This window comes from Elgaria multicarinata, chromosome 8 (genome assembly GCF_023053635.1).
Source record: "Elgaria multicarinata webbii isolate HBS135686 ecotype San Diego chromosome 8, rElgMul1.1.pri, whole genome shotgun sequence".
Classification (NCBI taxonomy): domain Eukaryota; kingdom Metazoa; phylum Chordata; class Lepidosauria; order Squamata; family Anguidae; genus Elgaria; species Elgaria multicarinata.
Window position 1 is genome coordinate 77918641 of NC_086178.1, and position 13993 is coordinate 77932633.

The 13993-nt window shown below is 39.4% G+C and overlaps 1 protein-coding gene across 1 annotated transcript in view; it reads right to left on the reverse strand.

The window, feature by feature from the left end:
• Positions 1–6725: 6725 nt before the first annotated feature.
• C8H10orf143 (chromosome 8 C10orf143 homolog) overlaps positions 6726–13993 on the reverse strand; it is a 230322-nt gene continuing 223054 nt past the window's right edge. The window contains exons 3-5 of the mRNA XM_063132824.1: positions 12585–12749; positions 12397–12462; positions 6726–9815 (exon numbers count right to left, since the gene is read on the reverse strand). Of these exons, the coding sequence (XP_062988894.1) occupies positions 9786–9815; positions 12397–12462; positions 12585–12749 (261 nt within the window). The 3' untranslated portion in view covers positions 6726–9785. The remainder of the gene's footprint in view (positions 9816–12396; positions 12463–12584; positions 12750–13993) is intronic.

Below are 13993 nucleotides of genomic sequence, written 5' to 3' on the forward strand. Positions count from 1 at the left end.
GTGATGGCCACCAATTTGGATGGCTTTAAAAGGAGATTGGACAAATTCATGGAGGATAAGGCTACCAATGGCTAATAGTCCTGATGGCTTTATTCTACCTCCATGTCAGAAGTACTATGGGAACATTGGCTGGAGGGTGCTGTTGCATTCATGCCCAAATTGTAGGCTTCCTTCAGGCAGCTGATTGCCCACTGTGTGAACAGAATGCTGGATCAGATGGGCCCTAGGCCTGATCCAGCAAGGCACTTATGTTCTTAAGCTTAAAAGCAACAAAGGAAAAAAAGAGAAAGGAACCCCCTCCCAAGAAGAAACAACAAGAAAAAGAGGCTTTTGTTCAAAGAGGGGAAAATAGAAAAGAAGAAAATAATTAAAAAAGAATAAAAAAGCAAAGAAAATAAGGACAAAACAATGGAAAACACAGATTTTTAAAAATAAATAAATAAAATGATTTAGTTCTATTTGGGTTCCCTCCCTAATCAGTCCACAAAAGTTAAAGATGCTCTCGACTGTGGCATTAGCACATCTCCTATATCCTTTATTTCTGCTGCACACACTCCTTCTTCTAGTTTCTTTAGATTTGTTACTTAACCTGTACACAATAAAATGACAATTCTAGAGGCTATATTTTGAGTTGGATTCATTCAAAATTACCTTCAGTTCATTTTGAATTCATGTCCCTATTCATCTTAAATACTGAAATCACTTCTTACTCAGTTAATCAACACAATCAAATGTTATATGATATAAGACAAACAAAATGTTAATAGGTCAGGGCTAAGCTAACCCTATTTAGCTGGATTATAGATAAATTTTAAATATTTATTTCCAATTCTATTGTTTTCTATTCTTTAGGATGGAGCGGGTTCCGGGAGATCGCTGGCTCAGGCCTGGCTCACTATAGAAGATCAGCATCAATTAAAAGAGAAGAACCAGAGGATGACGCGGGCTGCCAGGACTTGAGTGAGTTCCTGCAGAGGAATCCTTGGCATCTGAGGGTCTTGACAAGGGAAACTCCTGTAAATTAGTGTCTATAGGAGGTCCCAGAGGTTGTTGGATGTTCCCCAGCAGGTTCCTCAGGGACTGTTTCTTGAGATGGTTCAGGAAGAAGACATACACCAGGCTCTGGTTCTTGGTGTCTCAGAATTCTTCCTCCTTTTATTGTTTTTGGTAGTTCTAGTTACATAAATCAGGTGTTACGTCATTTACATATACATATATATCTGTACATCCCATATCAATTCAGATACAAAGGATCTGCAAGGATTGGAAGTTAATTTTTCTAATGTTACCCTCCTCCTATCCTCTCCAAATGTCTGTATATAACAACTGGGGTGTTCTCCCCACTTCTTCTTTGTTCACAAAGTCAATAAACTTCCTCCATACCCTCTCAAATTTCTCTTCGCTTGATTGTCCTTGCACTTTCCTCATTTTATCTGTCAATATTTCTAGAAGGGCAATCTGCCAAACCCTTTGATACCAATTATCAATGCGAAGCCCTTTGCCATCCTTCCAGTGCTTTGCCATCAGCCATCTTGCTGCCAGTAGAAGGTGACTTACTAATAATAAAAAAAGAAAAAAAGTGTTCTTCCTCCTGTCCAAGACCTATAATAAGACAGAACCTAGCTCTTCGATCATTTCCAACTCTATTAATGTTATAAGGCGTTCAGGCTGATTATCCGTTTTAAAAATATTTTCCCATAGCCTGGTATTTGGGTGTCTCCTTTAACTACCACCAGCACAATAACATCTGAACTTTCCAATAACAGCCTCCCATCCATGTCCCCAGCAACTGGTGTATATAGGCTTACTGCCTCTGATACTGGAGATTGCACACTGCCATCAGTACTAGTAGCCAAGGGTTAAATTACCCTTGCATAACCCATGGTCTGTTTTAGGGTTGTGCAAGAGTTGTTTAACCCTTGCGTAACCCACATTTACCGGGTTCACAAGACATAGCAACCCTAAGTGGGGGTTGCATATTCTAACTGGCACCTGCAGGCACCATGGCTCATTGTGGGTTGAATAACCTATGACAGGCCATGCTGTGTCATCCAAACATGGTCAATAAAAACAAAAGTACAAACAAAAATAGTAAACATGGTGGTAACATAGAAACAAATTACATCCGAAATTACAAATTCTGCAGGGATTCCTCAAAGCAAGCGAAACCACAGGAAAGCCAACATTCAGGCCCCAAAGTCTTCTTGAAGTGTTAAGGCCTGGCGGGCTTCCCTGGAGAAGGCATTCCATGAGGTTGGTCACCATAACTGCAAAGACTCTGCTCCAAATAAACGTCTGCCAAACTTGAGTTGGCTGAGGCATATTCTGAACAGGGCCTCAAACGTTGAACAGAACACACAAGGAGGTCATCTATTCTCTTTGTAGTTCCCATTATAAATGCATGGGATACAAGAGTTCAAATTTCAGTCTCACATCAATCAAATAGCCACAAATCATTGTTATGGACAGAGAATCAAAACACCCCAAAGAAAACCAAATGTAAGATTTCGTCTTTCAGGTCGGTGAAATGTGGAATGCAAATTCTATAGTCTCATTTGTAATCCCTTCTTACTTCCTAATCTTATCAACTGTACATCCACATATCCTGATACACACAAGTCGTATTAGTGTTTGCAAAGCACATTTTCTTTGTAAATCCAATTTCACATATATATTTTTTGTCCTGGTGACATATTAGCCATTTCTTTATACATTAAAAAGTTCTTATGCTATTTCAGCTGAAGAAGACAGAACTGAATTGCATAGCAAAGGCAGTGTAAGCTAATCACATTGCATTATTATCCTTCTGCAGGAAATACTTTTTACTAGACATATACATAATGTTTTATGACATGCACCTGGTCTTTCCTCTTACAGCACAGGGAAATGTCTTACTCACTGATACCTATCCTCATGCTGTTTATCCCTCACAGTTACTTTGTGATATCACTGTTTACATCTGAATAGAGGTGCCTCCAGGTTCATAAATCTGTATGCAGTAGTATGGGTTCTCTAACAGCAATTCATTTTAATTATGTGTGACATAAAAGGACCACCTACAGATGAGACAATACAGTTGTAAGATTTTCAAGGTTGCTACAGGGAATACTTCATAACTGAAGTATGTTTTCCCTAAGGAGTTATACCACCATTTGATTTAATTTTTAATTTTTACATTTTAATCAAAAATAGATCAAATGGTGGTGGTACCCCCTGGGAAACATACTTCAGATATGAAGCAGTTCGTGTTTCCTTTAAATATGTAAAGCTGCCATTTATGTATAACTCATGAATGACACCCTGTGTTGCAAGCAAATATCATGCAGCGTTTTCTATACTTCTCCAGTAACAATAATAGAGTCGCATGCAAGTATAGTCTGATTCAACAAGAAAAAAATGCTACTCAAAACATGTCAAGACAAGATTAAATTCAGTATGAAACTGGTCCTAATTGAACAGTCTGTGTTTTAGAAGAAGCTTAAAAGACATACACGTAGGCTTCATGTAATCTAGACTTCATGTGATAAGCACCTATAAGCATGTGCAGAATATCATACCATAATCAATGAGTATTTGCAATGTGCTCCCCACATATCTTGGATTAAGAGCTGACACCCCTTTTCAATAAATAAACAAATAAATCACTAAACAGGTCCCATATTTTAGCTTATTTCAAAACCTACTTTTACCCACATTTGAGGATTGCAGAAGGTCACCTGACATATTTTGGGTATCACAGATTACAAAAAGGCTATTTGAGCATGAATACTATAATTTAGACTAAAAAAAACCCTCTGGATATTTTAGCAGTAGAAGTATGTTTTCTTGTTAGTGTGAAATATACCTTGTGAGTTACACAGCATCATCAATGTATAGGCCACTTTGTCATGGTCCCAATCACGGAGCTAGGAGTTCAACAGGAAGCTATATGGCAACTGATGTGCTCATAGAAACCTTCCTCTATCTATGACTTCATCAGCCTGTGAATATGGGGAGAAACAGTATCTAAACTAAATCTTGTGCCCAATTCATCATTGCATTAATTAATTTGGTGACTGTCACTATTAGACTGATCATTTATCCAATGGGATGTGTGTGCACAGAAAACATAGTCCTCCTTATGGATTGGGTATAGGGAAATTTATTTCATAAATCAAGGATTATCTTATATAGGAATATAGAAGTGTAAGGCTTATTACTAGAGATCTACCAGATTGATTTTACTCATTTTTGTTTTAAACTACAGCTTGAGCAGTATAGATGTGCAGAAAGTTTTGAAACTTTGAAAAACTTCAAAGCTCAATCTTTAATAGCAATTAATTTCCTCTGTGTCAAACAGGCAGGACAGCCCCTCTGCCAGCCAGATGATGAACAGCTCTACTCAGCCAATCAGTGTGGCACAAAGGCAGGCCACATCCCAGCCAGGCGGATAGGCTGTAGCTGCCAGCAAGGAGGGAGAAGGGCATGGAGGCATCCAATCAGGATGCATGAGGAGGTGGGGCCGTGCCACAAGCAAATTTCACAGGATGGATTCTCTATGCTTGAGGCACATTTGCATTATTCATAAGCCTCTCTGTGGTGAAGGGGCTAAGGGACAAAAAAGCGTGAAATGAGAAAGATTACTAGTGCCCATGGCTTTACACTAGTATATTTAGAATGGTCATAATAATCTGGCTGAGACTGACAGAAGTAAGTCTGATTGATTTCAATGAGACTTACTCCCAAGTAGGAATGTGTAGGATTGCCTCAATTTCTCTTAGCCCGGTACTCTGGAATCTGTGATAGATACAAGACTAGAACTAGTATTATACCTATGATCACTTAACAGATGAAGCTATTTATTTAGTCCGCTGTCTAATGGTAACTGTGATGACTTGTTACATCTCTCCCATTCACCTGCACTATCCAAATGAACTACAAAAAGTAATCAGCCCCCATTTAAAACTAAACCTCAATTACAATGCACTGATACACTGCCCTGCCCTGCCCTTAAGATCTCTTCCGGCAGGCCTACCCAGTTGAATTTTATTTTAATTTGACTGGCTGTTATTTTAATAATGTATTAGTTTTTATATGTTTTAATCAATTTTATGTATTTTATAATATTTTGTATTCCATGTTGTTCCCCGCCTTGATCCAGAGGGAGAGGCGGGTAATAAATAAATATATTATTATTATCTATAAGGTTGCACATTTTCATTTTAGAATCTGTCACTTACACACTTACAGTGTAATATCTGGGTAAGAGATCTGAAGCTAAAATACTCTTATAGGGACACCTGGTCACAGAAGAAGTGTAGGTACACTACTTCAACAGGATGCTGGGGGGAAAAAGGACTGGCCTGTAGTAGATCTATCAAGAGACCAGAATATGCTGACAAAACAAACCTCAAAAGAAAAAGCTGAGGCCTTAAATCCTGAAAAAAGACCTTTGAGGTCAAACCACTTACTCCAGGGAATCCTGTACAGGTCAATTCCTGGAGAAAGTGGATTGAGGAATGCAGACCGAGAAATTCTACCCAGGCAAGAAAGTGCTAAAAATGGAAAACAAACGTAAGGAGAAGTCTGAGAATGAAGTAGCCCTATTATGAAACCTAAACTTTGGCTTGAACATATTTGCTTGCAAGTAAAAGTGGGTTCTGAAACCTAGATTTTCCCACATTTTACAATGACTTTTGAACCCTGCAACTAACTATCCTTTGCTAAAGTGAAGTTCGCTGAAAATGTAATGACTACACTATCATTTCATCTCCTCTCTCCCCACTGTGAAGGAGTGATCATATATGCTAAGGAAACATAAATATATGGTGATTTCCCCCCTCTCATCATCCCATGGAGAAGCTTTCTTGTAAATGTGTCCTTTGTGGTTTATATTTAAACCAGGGTTTAAGAAAAGTAGATTTGAGAACATGCGGATACCTTCCCAAGACTGAGAATGAAGCATCCTGTGACAACTTAAAGACTAACAAATTTATTATGGCATACACTTTTGTAGACTAGCGTCCACTTCTGTTGGGTGCATGAAGTGTTATCCTCAGTTGGCAGGTATGTCTTTAGAGAGAAAAAATGTAAACAGTGAGCTCAGGTGAAAATACAAAACATTGTCGGGGACAATTATGTTCAAGTTTAAATGCATGCAAAATAAGCATGGTAACTGTCCACCACTGTAGTAATTGCTAAGCTAGTTAACATCTGTAATGGGACTATAATGAAACTATAATCATGGTTCAAGCCAGAAATGACAAAACTTCTTGATAAATTATAATTCTGCAGTTTCATGATGAAGTGTCCCTACGATGTTCCTTTTTTCAATAATGGCCACTTTCAGGTCTGAAAAATGACCACTACTTAACACTGGTTCACCATCGGAGCTGGACAGGGAAACATACTGATGTATCCCACTTATAAGTGACTGTATACATTCAACTGTTTTTCCACCCAGAATCTCACCCTACCTGAAAAAGTCAGCCAATGACAGGGCAAAGTACAGTCTTATGTGTCCATAATATTTTAATGCAATGTATCTCCATGAAACTGTGCAGGAATAAAGCTTCCAGTAATATGCAGTCAAATAGGCAATTAGATTAGTCTGCAGTAAGACAGGAAATGACAAAAGTGTACAAGCTAAACTTTCAGGAAGAGTTAATCTGAAAATTTTGTAGATACTGACCTGGCTATTAAAAAAGAAGAAAAAAACAAAGCCAATTTTTAAAACCAAGGTGCTATTTAATGTTTCAGCTTTTTATAAATGGTGATTTACAAAATACAAAGATTTAAAGTTCAAAGAAAAAAAATCAGACATATCATCTGAATTAAAAGTAATAAAACCCTGTATCTTATTTTACATATATGAAAGTAGAGATTCTAGTTATTGCATACAAAAGGTTAATATGCATATACATTTGCAAAAAATTATCACTATAAAGCCATATGTCATAATATTAAAATTACTCAAAACAACACTTTTGTGGTTATAACTCCCCACCCCCGTTTGATATTGGAATGAAAAAAACAAATATATTACAGATTGATTTTTAAAGCATCATTTAAAAAAACCTTTGTTCTAAGACCATATTTTCATACTGCATACTGGCCTATGTAAATGTTCTATGGTCTAATAGGAAAAACAATTAGCACACAAACTTTTAAAAACAATTCATAGCTTTCAAAAATGTAATTAGAGACTTCAAAGGCCTGTGCATAACGGGCCATGTATGCCATACTGTCATGATGGAAATTAAAAGGAAAATCCATTAGTGTCATGCCCCTACGGGTGGAGACCTCTTTGGAGGAAGAGCCAGAGGCCCCAGAAACCCAGGGCACCCCAGACCAGGAATTGCCACCAGACCCACAGGAGCCTGAGCCCTTGGGAGGTGGTTGCAGGGCCATCCCTGTCAGGGGAAAGGGATTTTGCCCCTAGGCAGAGGCTGAGCAACCTCTTGACCCCTGGGCTCCCCTCCAGAAAAGGTCTCCTCAAGAGAAAGTGACTCCTCAGGAATAAGGATCCGGAAAGGGAGGCTTGATTACGGCAGCTGAGCTCTGGGTGGGGTCCAGCAGGCTTTGGGCTTAAAAGCCTTCATAGAAAATCCAGCCAGCGTTGGAACAACTTGGTCCATCTTGCCTTATAGCCGGGTTCCTCAACCGGTTCTGCAATTGATACCTTGTTTCCCGACCTTTTGGATTGCCTAACGACTCTGCTTCTGAGCTGCATAACATACCTGACTGATTTACCGTGTTGACCTCCCGCTTGTTATCCTGTTCACTCTTGTTGTTGCCTGACCCTCTTGTCTGCCTGCCTGTACTCTGATCTCTGCCTGGTCTTAAATCACCTCTGTTGTGTCAGCTAGCCACCTGTAGGCTGGACTGTTTGCTGACTGGACAGCATCTAGAACCCGCTACAACCAAAGCAGGGCCATTGGGTTAGCTCCAGGTTTAGGTGCATGCAATGGGACTGGGGGAAGCAGATTTCCCTGCCCAGTCCTCTTGCCCACAACAGCCTGTCCAGTCTCCTGAAAATGCTACACGGATGCCACGGGGAACCCTGCTAAGTGGGGTAGGCTGGTGCGCGGTGCGGGCAGCTGAGGGGGAATCCCCCAAAATCAAGCACCATTGATTTTAAGAAATTTATTTTCTATCCCTCCTTTCTGCCAAAAACATGATGCTCAAGACAGCTAACAATAAAATCCAGATTAAATTCAAACATCTTAATTAAAACGTTAATAAAAATAGAGTACTCTGAGTAAATAAGTTAAATATCACAGGTTTTGGATTCCTAAGACAGAACATAACTGTATTTAGGGTACAATCCTATGCATATTTAGCATGGCTGATTAGGGCATGCTGTGAGTTGTAGGACTTTTCTCTCTCTCTGGCCATAGCTAGACAGGGCTTTACCCCTGAGTGATCCCCGGGATCGTCCCTGTGCATCCATATGATGCACAGGGGATCCTGGGATCAAGGAGGGATGATCCCTCCCTTGCCCCGGGATCTCGCCCTCCCCTTTGGCCCTGGTTTTTCCATGGTCCCAGGCTTTGCCCGAGACCGCAGAACGTGTTGACCTGGCTCCGCGCGATTCCTCGCGAGGAGCCGGGAGCGCTGTGCCCATTGGGGGGAGGGTGGGGGGAGGGGGGAAAGTAGTTTAAATTAAAAAACCACTTACCTTATGCGCACAAGCATTCATGCACTGCTGGCCCTTTAATTTTTTTAAAAAATGGCAGGCACGACACCTCTCCTTCTGAGGTCGTTGCATGTAAACAGAGGAGGGATCTCGCGATAAACACATTGTGGGATCTTCCCTCCTCTGTTGCTGTCTAAACTGTAGGTCTAGCTAAGGCCTCTCTCTCTCAATATACATAGGGGTGCACCCTTACAGTACAACTCAGATACTACAAGTAGCTACTCTCCTCAATCTGTTGCACATCTTGTCCTTAATATTTCATTGTAAGCTGGATTAAGAGGGGTTGCAAGCAAAATATATTGAAAAGTGAAAATGTGTGGACAGATTTTTAAAGCTTGAAGCAGCAAAAAGGTTTTTTTTTGCTACCGAGTAACTCAATTAAAATGTATGGAATTACCTGTTTGATTCTAAATATTTTCAGATAAGATGTTGTCCTAAACTTTGTCTGTAGTAGAATCAAGTCTCCCTCTTTCTTTTCCTCTCTTGCAGTAGTTTCTCCCTTTTCATTATTTTACTGGTTATTTGTAAGTTAAAAACAGACAGGTCTTCATTTTTTCAGCACCTGATATGTTTTCTAACCCCACTGTTAAAGATCTACATCTTATTGGAAAATACAGTACTTCCCTCTAGATTAAATCTGACATTTTAAAAGCGAGGATGGGTGAGTCAGAGGATAAAGCATTTCACACATACAAAGGCAAACTTTACTAGGTGTTTTTGTAGACATGATTCAGGAGAAAATTTCTATATTATCCACAGAAGCTGTCTGTAATCCAACAGTTCCAAAGCTTGTGCAGAGATCTTAGCCCTGCTTAGTCATCTCCTTGCACATAAGATCTACATATGAGGAGTGAGAATGAGTATGTTAGCAATCCCACATTGTGGGTGGAGGAACCATCCACCTGAATATTCTTTTGAAGTAATAACATATTTTAGGGTATACAAAAGCAAACAAAAATAGGTTTCTGAGAATGTATGATAACTTAAACAAACAAACCCTCATAAACACAACTCACAGCCATACAATTTAAGAAGAGTGTAGAAAAATCTGGCAGCTCAAACCAGTTCATACAGATTTTGTAATGGAGTATCAGTGTCCTTTGATCTTTTATAAACCCATAATATGGCCAAAATGTCCCTGAAATAAAAAGAAAAGTAAATTAATTCAAAGCAGGGGCCATTATATAGTTCAGCATTTCTACCATACAGAGAATAAGTAATAAATAAATGCAATGGAACAAAATTAGAAGCCTTGACAAACCTGGCAACTTTTAGATATCATGGCCCCCACTCCCTTCCTACTCCCATGAAAGTTGACTTTGTCTAAGAGTGGATCTATAGTTTTTTGGTTTTTTTTTAGTGGGGCCAGACATACATTTCCAACACGCCTGGTCTCCATAAGTCAAATGCTTCCGGAACTGAAAACAAAAACATAATAATTGCCTTGCTAAGGTAGACCAATGCCCAGATTGTCCAGCATTCTGTCCCCAGAGAGCTCTAGTTTTCAGCTTGTAAACCAGGCACAACTGCAATAGCCAACCCATGTAGTTTGTCGCCAGCAACTGGCAATAAGAAATATACTCCCTTGGCTGAGCTATTGTGACCATTGAATAGCTATTGAGTATGCTCCATGAATTTATCTGATCCTTCTTTTAAACCACTTTATATTATGGCAATTTCATAAATTAATGTATGACAAAATGGGATCATAACGTTGTCCACACATCTGAAGATGAAAGACATCAGCACAGGTTCTTCAGTGTCACCTATTTTTCCAGGGAATCTCTCCCATGACTATATGCTTCAGATATTACACAGAACCACAGAAACAGGAAACAAGAGCTCACTCATGCACCATTTTTCCTTGTCAAATAACTAAAGCTGCCCAGAGACAGCATTCACAGTACTTTCACTGGCTTTTGCAATACTGGAATATGAATTGAGGACTTCCGATTCCAGGGCCAGATGTTATACATGTAAGATGCTAGCTGCAAAAGGGATAGGAAGATATCTTCTTGTTTGCAGTGGGACACAGCTGTCTTTTACATTAGTATCTTTAAGGACCTCATTAAATAGCCAGAGTTTATACTGAACAGAAGTGTAAACAAGACTTTAAGGGCTGCTTCATGCATTAGAGAATTTGGCAAGTAAATGGCTGTGGTGTTCTCCATAATATGCACAAGTCACATTTTTTGGCCTCATGGGCACTGTGTGGGGCACCATAATTTACCCTAGGATCCCATAGCTTGTTAGCAAGAGAGAGAAAGGGGGAAGTGCATTATACACTGTAGGAAATACCAAGGTAACATGTGAAGTATAGGCATTGCCCTTAAAAGGGATAAAATTAGTTAAATGAAGATTTGGATCAGCCTATCGAATGTTTTTGTATGCTGATGTACCATTAAGCAGAAGACACTAATTTAGCCAACTAAAAATGTTACAAGCATTTGAAAAGGGGGCTTGATAGTGTGAATCTGAATGCCTGAAACCACATGCAAGATAAGAAGGTGTGCAGGACCCTGTACACCTTGCATATATGAGTGCTTGTCACTGTCCCCACCTCCTCCTGGGCCCTACAAACCTTACCTGGGGCATGAGAAGAGAAAGGTGGCAGTTACAAAGGTGGTGGTGGGCACCCTCCTCCACCAGGCAATGAACTACAAGCCCCAGCATCCCTGGCAGGAAAATGGTATTAATCATATCAATTTCTGCCAATGAGAAGAATGTCCAAGGACTTCTCATGAAGGTTTGCAAAACACTAAAACCTTTTTGGGCTGAGCACATGGATATTGAGCATACCTAAAGCCAACTATTGCAATGCCTTCTATGTGAGCTGAACCTTGGGTCTAGAAGCTGCAGCTGGGGCCAAATGTCATGGTGAGGCTAACTGGGGCTTCCTTCCAATAGCAAGCTACGCCCTTGCTAAAAGAATGACACTGACCACCAATAATCTACCGGGCCAAGTTTAAAGTGTTGTTGTTAACATATAAAGCCATAAACAACTTTGGACCAGGTTACCTAAGGAAGCACCTCACCCCTTATGTTCCTCCCTGAACTATGTGATCATTAGAGGGGGAACTTCTTGGGATGCCACATGCAGTAGAGTATTTAGTGTTGCAGCACCCACCCTCTGAAACACTTTACCAATTGACATTAGACAGGCCCCCATAGTTATGGCATTTAATATGTTTTCTTAAAACTCATCTCTTCACACAGGCTTCGGAGGCATATCATCTTTGCTGGGATAGGAGTAACTGTGCCCCAAAACTTTAGCTGATGGATAAGAGAGAAAATATCTAAAAACAATATGCAATTATCAAACTATATACCACCACCTCTGCCAAATTTTGAGGATATACTTCTAAAGCACTGCCCATAAATATTAAATGTCTTTTGACCAGACATACTACTGGAATAAAGTAATCTGTGCCTTTTTAGCTTGAATTGAGATTCATTTACGTGACTAAACTCTCTTTTCTAGTGTGTATTTGAAAAATGAGCTTGCTGTCCCAATATTTTCAACCTGATGCAGGAAACATATTAGTCTGCACTGTGCTAGTATACTGAGAAAAAGCTAAATCAATCTGCCTCTTTTATTTACATGCTTTATCCCTGAGAAATGTAATTGCAGTTTTTTTTATTAACCTTATGTTTTATGGCTCTAATATTTAAGAACAAGCCTATCTTTTATGTCATAGTAAGAAGGTTAATATACTTACAGGTTCTCCAGCAATACATCTTGGGCAAGGCTGGGCACCAGTTCTGGTTTCATTATTCGGAAATATCTGATTAACAAGCACATATACACAAAATTCTCAAAACAACAACAACCATTATTTGACATTTTTATTGTGAAATATATTAACATCTTCTGTTAAAGCATGGATTTGGACTGCATAAAACATACCACGTAATTTGGTTTTTCTTTCATAATCTGAGGGTTGAACAATTCAGTGGGATCTTTCTGCTTCAAATCCTCCTCCATATCCCAGTAATCCATAGTATACTTGCTTGCTGGGTGGCAAGCATTGATCTCCTGTGGAACAATTTCCAGACTTCTACATACTCTTTTCTGGGGTGGGCGAGGGAGAGAAAAAGAAATTAAGAGTGAAGAATTCCCCTCCATATATACATATACTGACCAGAGTGACTTATTCTTGGGAATCACAATTCAAGACCTATCTCACCCATAGCCTCAATGTGAGCCATTCACAATCCTTCTACCCCAGTTTCCTACTTGAGAAATAGAGTAAAATTGCCTACTCCACTGTTGTTAGGATGTTCACAACAGAAGACTCTAAAACTGTTTCCTCATTCAAAAAGTTACATAAATGGCAAATAAATGACAGTAACAGGTGTTTTGAGGGGGCTGTGAGGAGAAAGGAGAAAGAAAGAACACGAGTTCTTATAAATGAACCCTGGTGTCATAATGGTGCATTTTGGATACTGGCAATTCTGTTTTCTATTTTAACTGGATAAGTGATCCATCTTTCATGAACACAAACTACACAGATGCTTAAAGTATCATCATCATCATCATCATCATCATCATCATCATCATCATCATCCCTTTAATACTGAAATTTGGTGGTTGGGTACGTATTAGTTTGAAAGGCATGCCCCCCGGTAGTAATTACAACCGACTGAGGGACTCATCAGGTACGGAGGAGAATACAATTTTTTTTAAAAAGAAGAACTTTCCAACAAATGGCCTGACAAGGACCTATCCTTAGTGACTTCATGGACCCAGGCAATATTGAGGACAGTTGAGCCATGAAATGCTAAGAATATTAATGGGAACAAGAAGAAGGAAAATGGTGTGGGGAGGGAAGTTGCCTGTTTGAGCCCCTAATGGTTTATATTATGCTAGACAAGAGGATTAGCTCTGGGCAATCCAGACCATGAGGTAAAACAAAACCTCTTCTCTACACTATCCCCAAACATTAACCCTGTTAATGCTATATAGCACAGTGAATGAACATTTCCTGAGGATGTGGAAGAAACATTGGGCTTTATTCCTCCTGAAATTTCCCCCAGTACCTCTGAACAGCACCTCAAAGTTCTTATTCTGGGATGGCAGGAGCTCTTAAGCAGCAGCCTTCCTCTGACCAGCTAAAGATATACTACAACTTTTTGTTGCACATGTTCACTTCTAGAAACTAAATTCAAAATATGAATATAAACAAACAAAAAACCCCTGTTAGGTTAAAACAAAGTAGAAGAATATAAGAAGAATCTCCAAGGAGAGAGGCGGAAACAAGAACACTGTTGAAAAAGAAACAAGGTATATCTAAAAGAAGTGAATCAGAAACAAAA